The 16,565-nt window shown below is 43.6% G+C and overlaps 2 protein-coding genes across 2 annotated transcripts in view; both read right to left on the reverse strand.

Moving 5' to 3' along the window:
- LOC121531289 (copine-8-like) overlaps positions 1 to 6,243 on the reverse strand; it is a 55,673-nt gene extending 49,430 nt beyond the window's left edge. Inside the window, exon 1 of the mRNA XM_041836529.2 lies at positions 6,012 to 6,243. Within this exon, the coding sequence (XP_041692463.2) occupies positions 6,012 to 6,106 (95 nt within the window). The 5' untranslated portion in view covers positions 6,107 to 6,243. The remainder of the gene's footprint in view (positions 1 to 6,011) is intronic.
- A 2,036-nt stretch (positions 6,244 to 8,279) lies between these two features.
- LOC121531658 (kinesin-like protein KIF21A) overlaps positions 8,280 to 16,565 on the reverse strand; it is a 60,525-nt gene continuing 52,239 nt past the window's right edge. Inside the window, exons 30-37 of the mRNA XM_041837014.2 lie at positions 15,825 to 15,956; positions 13,340 to 13,476; positions 13,006 to 13,180; positions 12,567 to 12,731; positions 12,127 to 12,244; positions 11,104 to 11,274; positions 10,465 to 10,664; positions 8,280 to 10,367 (exon numbers count right to left, since the gene is read on the reverse strand). Of these exons, the coding sequence (XP_041692948.2) occupies positions 10,274 to 10,367; positions 10,465 to 10,664; positions 11,104 to 11,274; positions 12,127 to 12,244; positions 12,567 to 12,731; positions 13,006 to 13,180; positions 13,340 to 13,476; positions 15,825 to 15,956 (1,192 nt within the window). The 3' untranslated portion in view covers positions 8,280 to 10,273. The remainder of the gene's footprint in view (positions 10,368 to 10,464; positions 10,665 to 11,103; positions 11,275 to 12,126; positions 12,245 to 12,566; positions 12,732 to 13,005; positions 13,181 to 13,339; positions 13,477 to 15,824; positions 15,957 to 16,565) is intronic.

Genomic DNA, 16,565 nt, shown 5'->3' on the forward strand with positions numbered 1-16,565 from the left:
TGTTAGTGAGCATTTCTCCTTTGCCAAGATAATCCACCTGACAGGTGTGGCATATCAAGAAGCTGATTAAACAGCATGATCATTACACAGGTGAACCTTGTGCTGGGGACAATAAAAGGCCACTCTAAAATGTGCAGTTTTGTCACACAACACAATGCCACAGATGTCTCAAGTTTTGAGGGAGCGTGCAATTGACATGCTGACTGCAGGAATGTACACAAGAGCTGTTGCCAGAGAATTTAATGTTCATTTCTCTACCATAAGCCTCCTCCAACCGCAGGCCACATGTAACCACACCAGCCCAGGACCTCCACATCCGGCTTCTTCACCTGCAGGATCGTCTGAGACCAGCCACCCGGACAGCTAATGAAACTGAGGAGTATTTGTCTGTAATAAAGCCCTTTTGTGGAGAACAACGCATTCTGATTGGCTGGGCCTGGCTCCCCAATGGGTGGGCCTGGCTCCCAAGTGGGTGGGCCACTCATGGCTGCGCCCCTGCCCAGTCATGTGAAATCCATAGATTAGGGCCTAATGAATTTATTTCAATTGACTGATTTCCTTATATGAACTGTAACTCAGTAAAATCGTTGAAATTGTTGAATGTTACGTTTGTTCAGTATAGATTTAAGTTAAAACTGTAACTCGGCAACTCAGGAACATTCACTGTCTTCTTGGTAAGCAACATCAGCGTAGATTTGGGCTTGTGTTTTAGGTTATTGAATTAATTTTCCAGTGTCTGGTGGAAAGAAGACTGAACCAGGTTTTCCTCTAGGATTTTTCCTGTGCTTAGCTCCATTCTGTTTCTTTTTTTAACCTGAAAAAATCCCCAGTTCTTAATAACGATTAAAATCATGCCCATAACTTAATGCAGCCACCACTGTGCCTGAAAATGCAGAGTGGTACTCAGTAATGTGTTGTATTGGATTTGCCCCAAAGATAACACTTTGTTTTCAGGACAAAAAGTGAATTGCTTTGCCAAATGTTTAGAAGTATTAGTGCCTTGTTGCAAACAGGATGCATGTTTTGGAATATTTTTATTCTGTACAGGCTTCCTTCTTTTCACGCTGTCAATTAGGTTAGTATTGTGGAGTCATTACATTGTTGTTGTTCTCCTATCACAGCCATTAAACTCTGTAACTGTTTTAAAGTCACCATTGGCCTCATGGTGAAATCCGTGAGTAGTTTCCTTCCTCTCCGGCAACTGAGTTAGGAAGGATGCCTGTATCTTTGTAGTGACTGGGTGTATTGATACACCATCCAAAGTGTAATTAATAACTTCACCATGCTCAAAGGGATATTCAATGTCTGCTTTTTTAAAATGTTTACCCATCTACCAATAGATGCCCCTCTTTGCGAGGCATTGGAAAACCTCCCTGGTCTTTGTGGTTGAATCTCTGTTTGAAATTCACTGCTCGACTGAGGGACCTTACAGATAATTGTATGTGTGGGGTACAGAGATGAGGTAGTCATTCAAAAATCATGTTAAACACTATTATTGCACACAGAGTGAGCCCATGCAACTTATAATGTGACTTGTTAAGCACATTTTTACTACTGAACTTGTTGCGTTTCAGCCTGAATTTAAAATGGATTAAATTGAGATTGTTTGTCACTGGCCTACGCACAATACCACATAATGTTTTTCTGGGTCTTTCTGGGTCTTGTACCATTTAGGCCTCTGGAGCCTCTATGCTCTGGGTCTTGTACCATTTAACCTTTTGTGACCTTTACATTACATCCTGCCGTGTTGTTAATGGTTTGCTACAGCTCAATTAGCTCACAGGCAGGTTGGTAATTACAACAAGACTAGGGGACCTGGACACCGCTCAAGGAGTTTTCTGGAAGTTATTTTGTAAAACTTGCGCAGTGCAATTTGGGGAGCAAGTTGAAGAAGACAGACAGAAACAGAGAGAGAAATAACCGCCAACCAATATGTAAAAGTGATGGAGGTGCCCGCTGTCCTCTCTCTCAAGTAACTAGTTATAGTCACAGAGCTGGTGGGGCCTTAATGAGACCAAATGGCACTTTGAAAAGCTCATTAAGGTAGTCACTAAGCGTGACCCCCTGGGAGCAGGGGTTTTGGCCCTGTGCCACTCACACAACTTTACAGTCCTGCCACTTCACCATTACCTTGGAAACCACCGTCACCTACAGATGAGGGATCTTAATTTGATCATTTTCTCAGCAACAGGAAATGTGAATTGTTGTATGAATTATAATTAAAGGTCCAATGCAGCCATTTTTATCTCAATATCAAATCATTTCTGGGTAACAATTAAGTACCGTACTGTGATTGTTTTCAATTAAAATGGTCAAAAAGAAACAAAAATAGCTTCTTAGCTAATTTTGCTAGGACTGTCTGGGAGTGGTCTGAGTGGGGAGGGGAAAACTAAAAACTAGCTGTTATTGGCAGAGAGGTTTGAACTCTCTATCTTATTGGTCTATTAACTAATTTACCGCCTGGTGATGTCACCAGGCAGGCCAAAACTCCATCCAACCAAAACAGGCAGAGATTTCAGGCGGTCTTTTCAAACAGCTCTTACACTAAAAGGGCATTATCATCATTTTCAATATTATTCCAACCTCATAGTGTGGAAATATATTTATAACACAGGAAAATCACATCTTTGACTGCACTGGGCCTTTAATGGACATTTTTGTAGGGGTTGATAACATTTATGTTATGGCAAATCAAGTCTGACATTTTTAAGTGGAAATTACAAACTTTGCAAGCCTTTTTAAACCTCAAATACACTACAAGTTTGCATTTCTGCAACAACAGGGTGATCAAATTAATATCCTACACCTGTATATGATCCAGCTCTTGTACCATTTAGGCCTCTGGAGCCTCTATGCTCTGGGTCTTGTACCATTTAACCTTTTGTGACCTTTACATTACATCATGCCGTGTTGTTAATGGTTTGCTACAGCTCTATTAGCTCACAGGCAGGTTGGTAATTACAACCAGACTAGGGGACCTGGGCACCTCCATGACAAATCAGGTCCGTAAGAATTGAAATAGCAATGTGGGCCCTCCCACAATTGTCAAAGATATTGACGTTGATATTGACATCTCACCCCCAAGAGACATCCGGCACTCCCAAGAGTCAATGTATGATTCCAATAATGCTCACATGTAATGAGTGAACCCACACACTGAACAATCTAAAGTTCAAGCAGGTTGGGATCCCAGCTCAATACAAACACATCACAACACATCAATTCTTCAATAGGATACCCTTTCATACCCTTTCTGCCTCTTATCTGCCCAAAGGTCTCTGTTACGGATACAGGTATCCTGTATGTGTTTTTGTGTTTTTCCTCTCCTTCTGCCCTAATCACAGGTGTCCTTTGTGTTCCTGATTGGTGGTCGTTGGGGTGTCCCACGTGTCCGACATCCGTTCGTCTGCTGATTGCTGAGGTGGACCAATCGGTGGACATTCCTCTGCATTGCACCACCTGTTTCTGGTTTTTCACTCACATCACACATCCTATTGTTTTAAAAGCCAGTCAGTTGTGTTTGCTGACAGAGACTCTTTTCGTTTGTTAGTATGGATACTGTGGTGTCCTGTTTTTTGTGTACTCACTCATTTGCTGTTTACTCTATATGATAACTATGTTGTGTGTTCCTGGGAAAAGGGGGATTTAGCAAGTTGCCTTGGGCATACATTACCCGTAGGAAAGACCTGAGCGGACCACCCACTGTATTTTTGTATGGTTAGCAGTAGCTTAGCGGTTCTTGAGGCAGGCAAGATCAGTTTAGGGGTTTTTGACACTTGTTTCATTCCTTGGGTCCTGCTCAGCCCTTTTTCCCAAACCTTTACCGTGTGTTCATAATAAACATTTTGTGTTTGACGGTAGCGGTGTATTTTTGTTCTCACTGTTTCCGTGTCACTATTCTAATTTGCATGAGTTATGTTACGGGTCTCTTTTCCATCCACCCTAGACTTTTAAAGCCACGGGGTTCGTAACAGTCTCCCATAATAAGACTGTCTTCCTCCTGCAGCTCAGACCATCCAGATGACAGCTTCCCCATCTAGGCTAACACTTTCTCTAACGGACACTTTCAAAACAGAAATCTCTCTTACAGAGGCATCATGCACCTCCTTTTTTGAAAGGACACTGACTGCCAATATCTTTGAATGAATTATGCATAAAGGAAACTAGGCTATATCTTTGTATTTTTTAATTGTATTTTCAGTGTACAAGTGGATACATCTGAGGGGGCATGTGCCACTTCTTATGAAGCCTTTCATAAGAAAGAATCAAAGCGCTTTTGATCCTTAAGGTCCTGAAGTCCCAAGCCTCTTGAGCACATATCTAGACACACGACACAGAATATATTACTGGGAGATGGTGATCAAGAGTGATAGTCCCTCATCAATCAACTATAAGTTTGCGTCCCAAATGGCATCCTATGGGCCCTGGTAAAAAGTAGTGCACTACATAGGGAATAGGGTGCCATGTGGAACGGAGCAAAAATGATGATTTTCACTGCCAGGGCTGGGTGCTGCGGCAGCAGATTGGAGATATGTTTCACATTTTAATTTTTATTAGGATCTCCATTAGCGACAGCTAGCATTACTGGGGTCCAACATAACATGACATTAACATGTAGTGTGCATGTGAAAGTGTGCATCTATCAGTTACACATACCTCAGTACATTGACATCATACAGTAATTGGGTCTGAACTAATCAATGTATCCGTTCTCTGTTCTGCTTTACTACACTGCATGCCATGCTGATGATTCTGGGTTTATTGACTGAAAGGTCCCCTTGAAGGACTTAACCCATTACCGGGGAAACCATAGAATAAGGATGAATAGAATTATTCATTCTAATTCTATGTCAAAACTTCAACGGGGTGGTCATAGGAGTCCTGAGCTAACTATCATCAAGATCCAGCCTTCAAGCCTATAATCCATCTTATATGACTGTTAGCAATGTCATACAGTATGCACCTCAACATATATAGAAAAGAGACAGTATTACAATTTACAACCCCTCTCAATTAAGTCACCACAAAGGGCACAGCAACTGCATTCCCTTTCAAAATACATCCAAAACAACCTCATAACTACGTAGGCTATTTATCCATTCTACACACCACCACAAGAATAAACATAGGCAGAATAAAAGGTCAGTTTGGCTTAAAGAAACAAGCTGTAATAGCGATCTGATATTCAGCGCCATTGAAGCGGAAAGCGACAGAATGTGAATCAGAATTCTGAAGTTCAGCACCACATGAGTGGACAGCAACCGTCTCATGTGCACGGTGCAGCCACTCCCACTCAGAGAATCCCCGTGTGTGTGTGTTAAATTATGTCCACTGTGAGTCTTGTGACAGACCGTGTGACCGACCAGCCGCGGGAGCATCACCTCACTCTGGTAGAAGGAACTCCGCGAGGACCCCAGGCTGACCGAGGCGCGTGGCTCTTACGCAACACGGAGCCCGAGCCAGCCAGATGCGGCTCCAGTTGTACTTGTATCTGACTGGAAATCACATCTCTCCGGGGAGATGCAGTTAAAGCATCCATCAATTATCTCAGCAGCAGCATCCATTTTCTGGACGGAGGTTTGTTTAGTTAATTGGAGCCCAAAGGGAAGCGCGAGAGCTGTCACGTTAGGAAACACTAAAACCACGCACCACTGTCGTTCCACGGTCATAAACTTGATTTAAACATCCCTCAAATGTTACCTTGATTGATAAGCCTATAAAGCAATCATGATAATGGTCAAATTGATAGATTTATTGACATTTGTATTATATGGTTATGATTAACATAGGTTTGTTTTTCTGGCCACATAAAATAAAAGGAATTGTTAGTGCTAGAATGCTTCATAGAAATGTGTTGAAAACTTGACTAATTTCAGACACTAAACTATTTCTGTTTTGCAGTACGCCAATCATCATAAGCACCGTTCTCCATAATCTTAAACCGCAAGCATTCCGATTCCACTTGACAGCAACGTGAAGGAAAGCCGAAAGAGCACCTCTAGCCTACTCACCTACACGACACCGTGAGCTCAACTTTGGTGGCGGGAATGGCAGCGGTGAACGGGTCAAAGTCTCCAATACACGCCATATTCATAAAGCTACTCATCGTCGAAATCTCCCGTTAAACAGTCCTTTTTCGGTCGCATAAAAGAAGGAAGCAACCGTTAAAAACGGTGCGCTGCTTAGGGTCGCGGTTGCATGAGGCTGCGAGAGGAGTATTGCCCACAACAACCCAGCGTCATGTGTGACCGTTGAAAGATTCATCTGTTCCAGGATGAGAACGAGGTAGTAGCCTACTATAGGGGTGATAGTGCGGAGGGGGGGAAGCTCGCGAGGAGGGGGGGGGGGGAAGCTCGCGAGGAGGGCAGCCTAAACACGTGCAGAAATCAAATTAGAAAAATAAACAACTAAATAAGATAACACATTATAGTTGGCCTATAGACTACAGTGCTAATGTTTTTAGGCAACCATTGCAAATGCTTTATTGCATAAATTAACATAAGGATTTGTAGCCCGATAATGCTTTGAATATATCTATTGAATACATTGCAAATAAAGAATTAAATCTTCGGGGAACACATTTCTGTGACACTACAAGGGTATCATGGGCCACCTGGTTTTCACTGACACTGTCTGGCAGCAAGGAAATGTTGGACCTTTCCAAATTAAACATAATTTGCTGTCAAGACATTGAGTGTCCACCTGGTTTTATTTCCAAATAGTATAGCAGGTTGATTAAATCATATTGCACGCCAGCACACACAGTTATCCGCTCGCTTGGGTTTTGACAGCGATGAAAGTGATGCAGACAGGCGCACCAAAGTCATGTGAGAAGAGACCACCTGAGCAAATCGCTCAATTAACAAGTGACTGATTTCTCTACCAGGCGCAGCAGCCTAGTGAGCTGAAATAGGAACACCTGCGTCAAATTAGACTATAGTTTAGGCTTAAATTAGCGTTTTAATCAGTGTGCTGATTGATTGCCAAATCCTCTCATCTTCAGGCGCAGTTGCTGAAGCCTTGGGTACATGGTCTTGATCTATTATATACTGAGACAAAATTACTTGATTAAATCTGCCATTTACTTTAAAACATGTTCAATGGGTATATTACTTTAAAGCCACAATCTGGAGTTTGTGTTTTAGGCCAAGGTCACTCCCGCCACAAGGGATGGGGCTGCACCTGGTCGCTATCCACTGTTCTGCGGTGTTGAATTTGGAACTCCGCTATCGCCTCTGCCCATGGTTCTGAAGGAAATTCTGCACTTGTTAAGTCAACATGCTCTGTAAATACTGTAGGGTAAGAAAACTATCGTTTGCACAAAAAATATAGTCACTATACAGATCATTCAATTGAAAACATTATACACTTTGTCTTGTAACTATTGGTTCTAACATGTATTATTTTTAAGTTTTACAAGTCTCCTAAGTCTTTAACTTATTTTTTTGTTTTACCAGAAGTTCAACTGACAACACACATGTAGGCTACCCATGTGTTCTATTCTAAAAGACCATCGGATAAAAATGAAACAATATTCTGAGATAAAATCATCATGAGCAAAACCACAGCTGTTAAATAATTTACAGTACAATTTCATGTCTTTTCTATTGCAAAGGGCATACTACAAACTGAGAGACACGGAACTGGCAATTCAGAGACCTTTGCTTCACTCTGTAGTTCTAAAATATTCACCTACACCCTGAAATTGAATTTCATATTACAAATACCATCAGTTAAACATGTCTTAAACATTTAGAGCCGGTTTTTCATTGAAAGTCCAGGACTAGCCTTATCTGTCTCTGGGAAACTAGCACTTACAGTACAGCAATCATTGATCTAGTCCAGTACAGATTTTATTTTATTATGACAATAGTAATTTTGAAAATAGTCAGAGATTTAGTTCTGGTTGCCCGGATGAGTTACAAGTAAATAACAGTTTTCACTTGGATGTTTGTGCTCCAAAATGGTATTGTAAGCAATGAGGTCATTACAATGTACAGCCAGCCATTCATGTGCCTTGCTTGTTGATTAATTACAAGTTACACTACTGCCATCTAGAGGATACATCTGGTTAGTATTTGTAAAAGAAAATCATATTTTGAAACCCTGCTCCCTTTCAATGTAGGTGAATGCTATGAGGTGAAAACCTTACTTTCACCTATCCAATCAGGTTAATAGATCAGTGAGTACTACAGCTCCTTCATCAGTGCTCTCCCCTCACTCCTCCTCAAATCCCCACCCTCCCTCAAAAGAAACAGATCTTAGATGTCCACACAGGGTGGTTTTTTGATAGATGACATTTATTTCACCAGGCATCTGACATTAGAACTGCTACAGTACAGAGTCAGCCATTTTGGGGAGTGCCATCTACAGTACAGAGTCAGCCATTTTGGGGAGTGCCATCTACAGTACAGAGTCAGCCATTTTGGGGAGTGCCATCTACAGTACAACTCCAGAGGGGAACCCAGGACTGGTTTCAATACATACCATTTTCAATAGAACAAGTGAATCAGACCAGGGCTACATCTGAAATGGCACCCTATTCCCTATATAGTGCACTAGCATTTGCCCAGTGTCCATCGGGCTCTGGGCAGAAGTAACGCACTATAAAGGCAATAGGATGCCATTTCAGATGCAGACCAAGAAACATAACAGGATGACAGGGTCAGGGAGAGAGGCTCTGTTCAAAAGCATTAAGAGTGCTGTTAGAACACCGTCTCCGTATTATGGTCCTCAGTTTCCCTTGTGGAGCGAGTTTTGGTGATCAACAAAGCTAACAATCAGTTGATTTCATCAAACAATACTGTTTCCATATACATAATGTGTTGCTGGCTGCTGCTACTACTTTAACATTCTATAGTCCCAGCAGACAGTGGATCCGATTGATCATTTGACAGCTTACACAAAGGTTGGGGTCAATTCCATTTAAATTCTAGTCAATTTAGGAAGTATACTAAAATTCCATCTCTAATTTGGGTTACTTTCTGAATTGACTGGAATTTAAATGTGATTGACCACAGCCCTGGCTCACACCAATCACAAATGTGGCAGGTGAAATGTACAATAGAACTGCCACACAGGATACAACCACCATACACAGGGGACTTCCAGGACCAGGATTGGGAGAGGCTTACAGTACAGGCACAGGTAAACGGCTCCTCTCCTCCTCACACTTTACACTATTATATACAGTACTTAACTACGGTTACCAGGTGGACCTCACCTGGGGTCCGGAACAGAAGACCTCTATGGGTCAAAGGTGAGCAAACAACTTAGCAGCACAGGCGTTAGGTTAGTTCATAACGTATTAGAGGGAGGGTGTGGTAACAGCATTAAGAGAACCGTACATTCCTACATATATATAAATTATGAGTAGTGGATAAGTGAGTGAAAAGAGTCAGTGTATCCTCAAAGAGACATTGTATTTGCACACAGAGTAAGGACTACAAGTAAAGACTAAGGTAGCAGAGAGAAGGTGATTGACTGAAGGCGTTTTCCAAGTGGTTACAAGAGTATTGTTAGTGTATCCAGTTCACAGGTAAAGTACAAGACAAGTTTCACAATTTGGTCAGCGACAGTAAATGGGAGCTGAATTCGAAGCAAAATAACATTTAAACCAAGCAATTTAAGGGGGTGCGGTGATTTGTCAGTCGACATAAAGCCACATTGATATCAGGTAAGGAGGGACAGTGGTTCTGCTTACAGTGCAGAAGAAAGGCTTCTGTTCCTTTGCTGTGGCACTGGAGAACCTGGTCCGGGTCTTGTAGGCCAGCTACAGAGCCCAGTGGCCAGCTACAGAGCCCAGTGGCCCACCCGATCCTCTTTACCTCCTCTCCGCACCACTCTCCTTCATTAACTCCCCCAGCCCAGAAAGACACTCAAGATCTACCTCTATATGTGTGTGTGCGCACCTGCATGTGGGTTTGCATGTGTAAATATGACCCTTGTGGGCTTCCTAAATACTTAATATGAGCTGAGAGGGAAAGATGTCTACCAAGCAAACTGTGTTTATTCTGCACAAGTCAGTGCTACTGCCAGGCAGGTTAGACTAGATATATTTCCCTAAGGAGACATCTATCTCACTCTGGAGAAAAACTACAGCTACTTTTGCTGAGATAAGATTCCATTCCTGCGGGCTTGCACAGCTGTCATGGTTACAGTATGTGGAGGCTGGGGGGTGGTTTCCATGGTTTCCAAGGTTAAAGGTCAGAGGTAAAAGTGCTAGTCAGCAACGTCCCAGGTTAAGGGTCACGGCGGGAGGTCACGGCCATGTTCAGTTACTGGCCACCTCGTCAGCGGTGTCCACCATTGTTTCTAAGGTACAGTCGAGTCCGCCCCGGGCACGCCAGATCTTCACCGTTCGATCACTATCAAATTATAGAGCAGAAACAGTGTCACTGCAATGGCTGTATCCAGGGGTTTGTGTGTATGCATGTGTGTGTGTGCTTGTGTTCTGTGACTCACTCAGATGCTGTGAAGAGGTGGCTGCTGTTGGTGGAGATGCCGTTGATGGGGCTCTCGTGGCCCTTGAGTTCCCCCAGGGCCCCCAGTGTGTCTGTGTGCCAAAGCTTGAGCACCCCTCCTCTACAGCCACTCAGCAGGGCTGGAGAGCCAGGCACCACACCCAGGGCACACACCCAGTCACGGTGGGCGTTGGGCACTAGCTGTTAGACACATAGACAACTTAGTACATACAGACTCCGTTTTCCATTCAACTAGTTTTCAGGTAACAGTATTTATCAAATAACTTTCCAGTTAAAATACCTGCCGCCCACTTCAAGCACCACCTCCCCAAAAGCCTGATTCGCCAAAATAGTCAGTGACACTCCTCCCTTCCCCCTGTTATGCAGGTTAGCATTTATTGTTATAAATCTTGCCCTGGAGGTCACTAGCTGGCACAGCCACAAAATCTGATTTTAAACCTAACCCTAACCACACTGCCAACCCTAACCTTAAATGAAGACCAAAAAGCTAATTTTAGTCTTCATACATTTTTACGACATAGCCAATTTTGACTTTGCAGCTGGACCATCTAGCAGAAATCTATCAGTTCTGGCTCCAGGGCAAGATTCATGACAATAAACGTCATCCTGTCTCTGTTACCTGCAGTAGGTCTTTGCGGGCTAGGTCCCACTTCTTAATGCCGTTGTCCCTGGAGCCACTGAAGAGGACGTCCCCCTGCACCACCAGGGACTCGATACCGTCATAGTGGGGAGGCTCAAAGTTGTGTGTGGGGCCGATAGCACCCAGGGCCCCCTCTGTCACGTCAAACATCTGAAACAGACAGCCCATCAACAACACTATTCAAGTCACAGCAGAGAATCAGCTAAGCTAATTCGTATTGCATAGAAAACAAATACAAGATCCATATGCAAACATGAAACAACATGCAGAAAAAGGTCTCTGACTGAAACATCAACACAATGCAGAGATGTAATATCATGTGTGTGGCAGCTTATTTTCTACAATGAATATAAGCAGAACACACACACACCATAACACACTCTCACACACCATAACTCACACACCATAACACACAACATAACACACTCTCTCACACACCATAACCTACTCTCACACCATAACACACTCTCACACACCACAACAAACCCTCACACACCACAACACACCCTCACACACCATAACCCACAACATAACCCACTCTCATACACCATAACCCACACCATAACCCACTCTCACACACCATAACCCACTCTCACACACCATAACCCACTCTCACACACCATAACCCACTCTCACACACCATAACCCACTCTCACACACTATAACCCACTCTCACACACCATAACCCACTCTCACACACCATAACCTACTCTCACACACCATAACCCACTCTCACACACCATAACCCACTCTCACACACTATAACCCACTCTCACACACTATAACCCACTCTCACACACTATAACCCACTCTCACACACTATAACCCACTCTCACACACATCATAACACACCCTCACACACACCATAACACACCCTCACACATACCCTCACCATAACCTACTCTCACACACCATAACCCACTCACACACCATAACACTCACAATAACCCACTCTCTCACACACCATAACCCACTCTCACACACACCATAACCCACTCTCACCTTGATATAATGGTCCTTGGAGCCGCTGATGACCAGATCCTGACCGTTCCCGCTCTGGTCTACAGTTAGACACATAACTGGACCCAGGTGACCAGTCAGCTTCCCTGTGGATACAAATCTGACAGAGAGAGAGAGAGAGAGAGAGAGAGAGAGAGAGAGAGAGAGATAATAGTGGGCCTTTAATATGATAGCAAATCTTCTGAGATGCACTGCGTTACTGCAAGAAAGACAACCTGGAATGACAACAGTCACTGAGAGAACAGGTGTAAGCTCTACAACAGATCAGCAAGGGAATATACATTCAATACAAGCAGTAACCTCTAGATCTATCATATATCTGCACATTATAGTAGTGAGAAAGAGAGAATTGTTCTGAAAACAGAGGCTTTTTTCTGGACTTTGCTCTGACAAAATGACTGCCATGCTGTGCCATAGTGTACCTTCCTAGGTCCCAGACTCTGACAGAGTTGCCGGCGGCAGCGTAGAGGACAGAGCCGCTGGGGTTGAGGGCGATCTGGTTGATCTGGTTCTCTCCTGCCGGGATGGTGACAGTCCGGTTGGTGCTGGACGCACAGGCGTCGCCAGGAGTCACCTGACCAGAAGACCTGTAGAATATGATGATTCTGTTAAACACTTCATTCTATCCTGAAAATGATCTACAAATCCAGGTAAATCTTCAACTGATTAAGCCCAGATTGTCTGTATTTATTAATAATAGGTGTAACACGTGCACTGGTGTTATGATTGAGTCAAGTTTATCATATACTGGTGATACAGATGTCATTGTGTAGCCTACCCCCCCCCCAAAATGGTTATGGTGTTGACACTCTTATGGCGTTGACGTTATGGTGTTGACACTGTTTCTGTGTTGACACTCACGTGAGGGTGCGGATGCACTTGGCTGAATCTCGGATGTCCCAGACCTTGATGTAGGAGGTGGAGACGGTGAAGACCAGGCTGGAGCTGTAGCGGACTGACACCACATTGTTTTGGTGACCCGCCAGGGACATGATTTCCTGACCCGTCACCAGGTTCCACACCTTACACGTACGGTCTGGAAGGAGGGGAGAGGGGAGGGGAGACAATACTGTGTGTCAGCCTCATAACAACAACAAGACATGATACATTATTCATGAGACATTATTGATCTGTGATCAATTACAGTGATCCGCTGATGAAGGTGAGTGAGGAAGAGAAGTGGACAGAGTCTGACCTTTGGAGCCGGTGAAGAGGAGGTCATCAGTAGAGTCAACACACAACACAGCTTTAGTGTGACCCTCAGCCACATGGACACATTGTAGTGTTGCTGACCGACTGCCCTTTGAGGAGGGCACTGGGTTGATCACCCCTCTAGAGGAAGAAACCACGCACACACAGGTATTGAGATGTCAATAGCAGGGTCAGAGAAAATGGTAACTGATATCGCCTACTTACGTTTTTGAAAATCATATACTGTAGTAGGATACAGAACTATCTAAACATAGCAGTCTAAATGCCACCTCCCCCACACACAGTACTGCTATATAAAGAGCACTACCCAACAGCCCATCACTGCAGCCACAGATGCATACACATTACATGCAGCCTTTTGGCCAGTTAGCAACATGCTGCAAATCAAAGTAAAAAATGAAGCACCCAAAGTGACAGTGTCCGTCCACAAGAATGGTCAGGCTAAGTCCCAGAGAAAAGCCTGCCTGTGTACCATTTTACATTTATGGAACCACTCTCCTCCCAGCCCACAACACATCAACACACTGGCTAAGACAGGGGGAACACAAGTAAATATTGGTGGCGTAACTGGCAGAGATTTTCAATAGAGCTGAAAGTAACATTTTGTTATAAACACAATCCTTCTACAATGACAGTACTTTCACTTGAAACTTTAATTCTTGTTCTTGAATAAAAGTTGTTGGGTGACAAAAACAATTCCTTGTGCAGGTAGGGACACACCAGATAAAGCACACCGTGTGAGGGAGTAAGCAAGTGACAGTAGCGTGGATGAAGTCTCCACCCACGAATGTCAACAGAAGGAAAATAGATACTTGGAAAGGAAATCTGAGGAAAACGCTCAAGAAATTCTACCAACACTTCTCCTGTGCTACACGTGGAGAGAACACGCTTGATCATTGTATCTCTCCCTTCCGGGACGGCTACAAGGTCCTCCCCCGCCTCCCCTTCGGCAAATCAGAACACGCCTCCATCCTGCTCCTCCAGAAACTTAAACAGGAAGCACCCATGGTAAGGACTGTTCAACGCTGGTCTGACCAATCGGAATCTATGCTATAGCTCAGCCTTCAACACCATAGTGCCCTCCAAGATCATCACTAAGCTAAGGGCCCTGGGTTTGAACCCCTCCCTGTGCAACTGGGTCCTGAACTTCCTGACGAGCCGACCCCAGGTGGTGAAGGTAGGCAACAACACCTCCACTTCGCAGATCCTCAACACGGCGACCCCACAGGGGTGCGTGCTCAGCCCCCTCCTGCACACCCTGTTCATCCAACTCAATCATTAAGTTTGTTGAGGACACAACAGTGGTAGGCCTGATTACCAACAACGACGACAGAGCCTACAGGGAGGAGGTGAGAGCCCTGGTGGTGCCAGGAAAATAACCTCTCCCTCAACAAAACGAAGGAACTGATCATGGACTACAGGAGACAGCAGAGTGAACACGCCTCCATCCACATCCTGCAACATTATTTTGTTGAAATGTAAGTTGATCTCTGAGAAATCGATTACTCACTTTATATGTACATACTGTATTCTGGACATAGCTCATCCTATATAACTACTGCTGTACATACTGTATTCTGGACATAGCTCATCCTATATAACTACTGCTGTACATACTGTATTCTGGACATAGCTCATCCTATATAACTACTGCTGTACATACTGTATTCTGGACATAGCTCATCCCATAGAACTACTGCTGTACATACTGTATTCTGGACATAGCTCATCCTATATAACTACTGCTGTACATACTGTATTCTGGACATAGCTCATCCTATATAACTACTGCTGTACATACTGTATTCTGGACATAGCTCATCCCATAGAACTACTGCTGTACATACCTTTTCCTACTTGTATGTTGTCTATACACACACCACATATTTATATTCGGGACTCTGATATTCCTCGTTCTGATATTTCTTAATGTCTTGGGGTGGAGGGATTATTTGTGCATTAGTATTGTACTGTTAAACACTTACAGCACTGCTGGAGCTAAACACATTAGCATTTTGCTGCACCTGCTTTAACATCTGATAATCTGTGTGTGCGACAAATAAACTTGGATTTGATTGAGATTTTTACTTGTCCCGTGTGCGTGTGGGAAAGGGAAGGTGATATAGAACAGGCCAGGGGAATTCTGTGGACAATGATGTTTTTCTAAATCTTGCTAGAGGGGTGACAAAGTGTCTTGAGTGGTTTAGATGTAGCTCCTAATGTGCAGTTGAGAGAGAGAGAGAGAGAGCTCACCAATCCCAATATTATAGCCTACCTAATGTATGCAGCATACCTGTAAACAATACATGTGATTGGTAATTTGACTGCCAGGGCCTCCTTGCTCATAAAGTTAGTTGTATAGACTATAACTAACTTTTTGAACTAAAAGTAATGCTTATTACTTATTAAATGTGTATACCTTAACTATAATGTATGCTTATTACTTATAACCTATGTCTTCCTCTTACTTATCCTGCGGTCTGTCTACTCTCTCCAGACACCCTGTCAGACGTACAAATACGTTGCCTTGGCTACGAGGGCGGTTGGAGGGGGAGGATGGGGGAGACGGGGTGCTGGCGTCGGAATTCCTCGTATCACAGCTGGTACAGTGGACAGGGAGGCTGAGGCTCAGTTTACATACATAAGCAGAGGACAAGTCAGTTGCCTTTGAACTGAGTGTGTACAGTGTACTGTACAAGATCTCTCACACACACACACACACACACACACACACACCCAGTGGAAATGCGCATTCATGCACGCACGCACATACACACACCTCAGATAGTATAGGCTAAAATAGATAAACATCTTTCATTGTTGGAAACTATCCCTTTATGTCTTCTCTGAAACCCTCCCTATCCACCTGCACTCATTTCTGAGACTCAGCACAAGTCTTTTCACGTTTGGTCGAAGAACATTGAGTTGTGCATGCTCATCACCTGTTGTCCTGAGAACTGATCGGGAAAGACCGTTTGTTCACTCAGGGTTTGAATCAAAATGGAAACAGCTTTCAGCATGGTTCCCCTCACCCCGACCTTTAGCTTTTTAGATTACATCCACTTCAAAGTGTTTGAGAGGAATAGTTGGTTAGCGCTGCAATGACAATATATAGGATTTATATATCGTATTTGCCAAATATGCATTAGAGTTTGAAGAGGTTGAGAGGGCCAAGTTGAACACTGAATTAAAATGGAATACTAAAGAAT

The sequence above is a fragment of the Coregonus clupeaformis genome, chromosome 19 (assembly GCF_020615455.1).
Source record: "Coregonus clupeaformis isolate EN_2021a chromosome 19, ASM2061545v1, whole genome shotgun sequence".
Taxonomy (NCBI): Eukaryota; Metazoa; Chordata; class Actinopteri; order Salmoniformes; family Salmonidae; genus Coregonus; species Coregonus clupeaformis.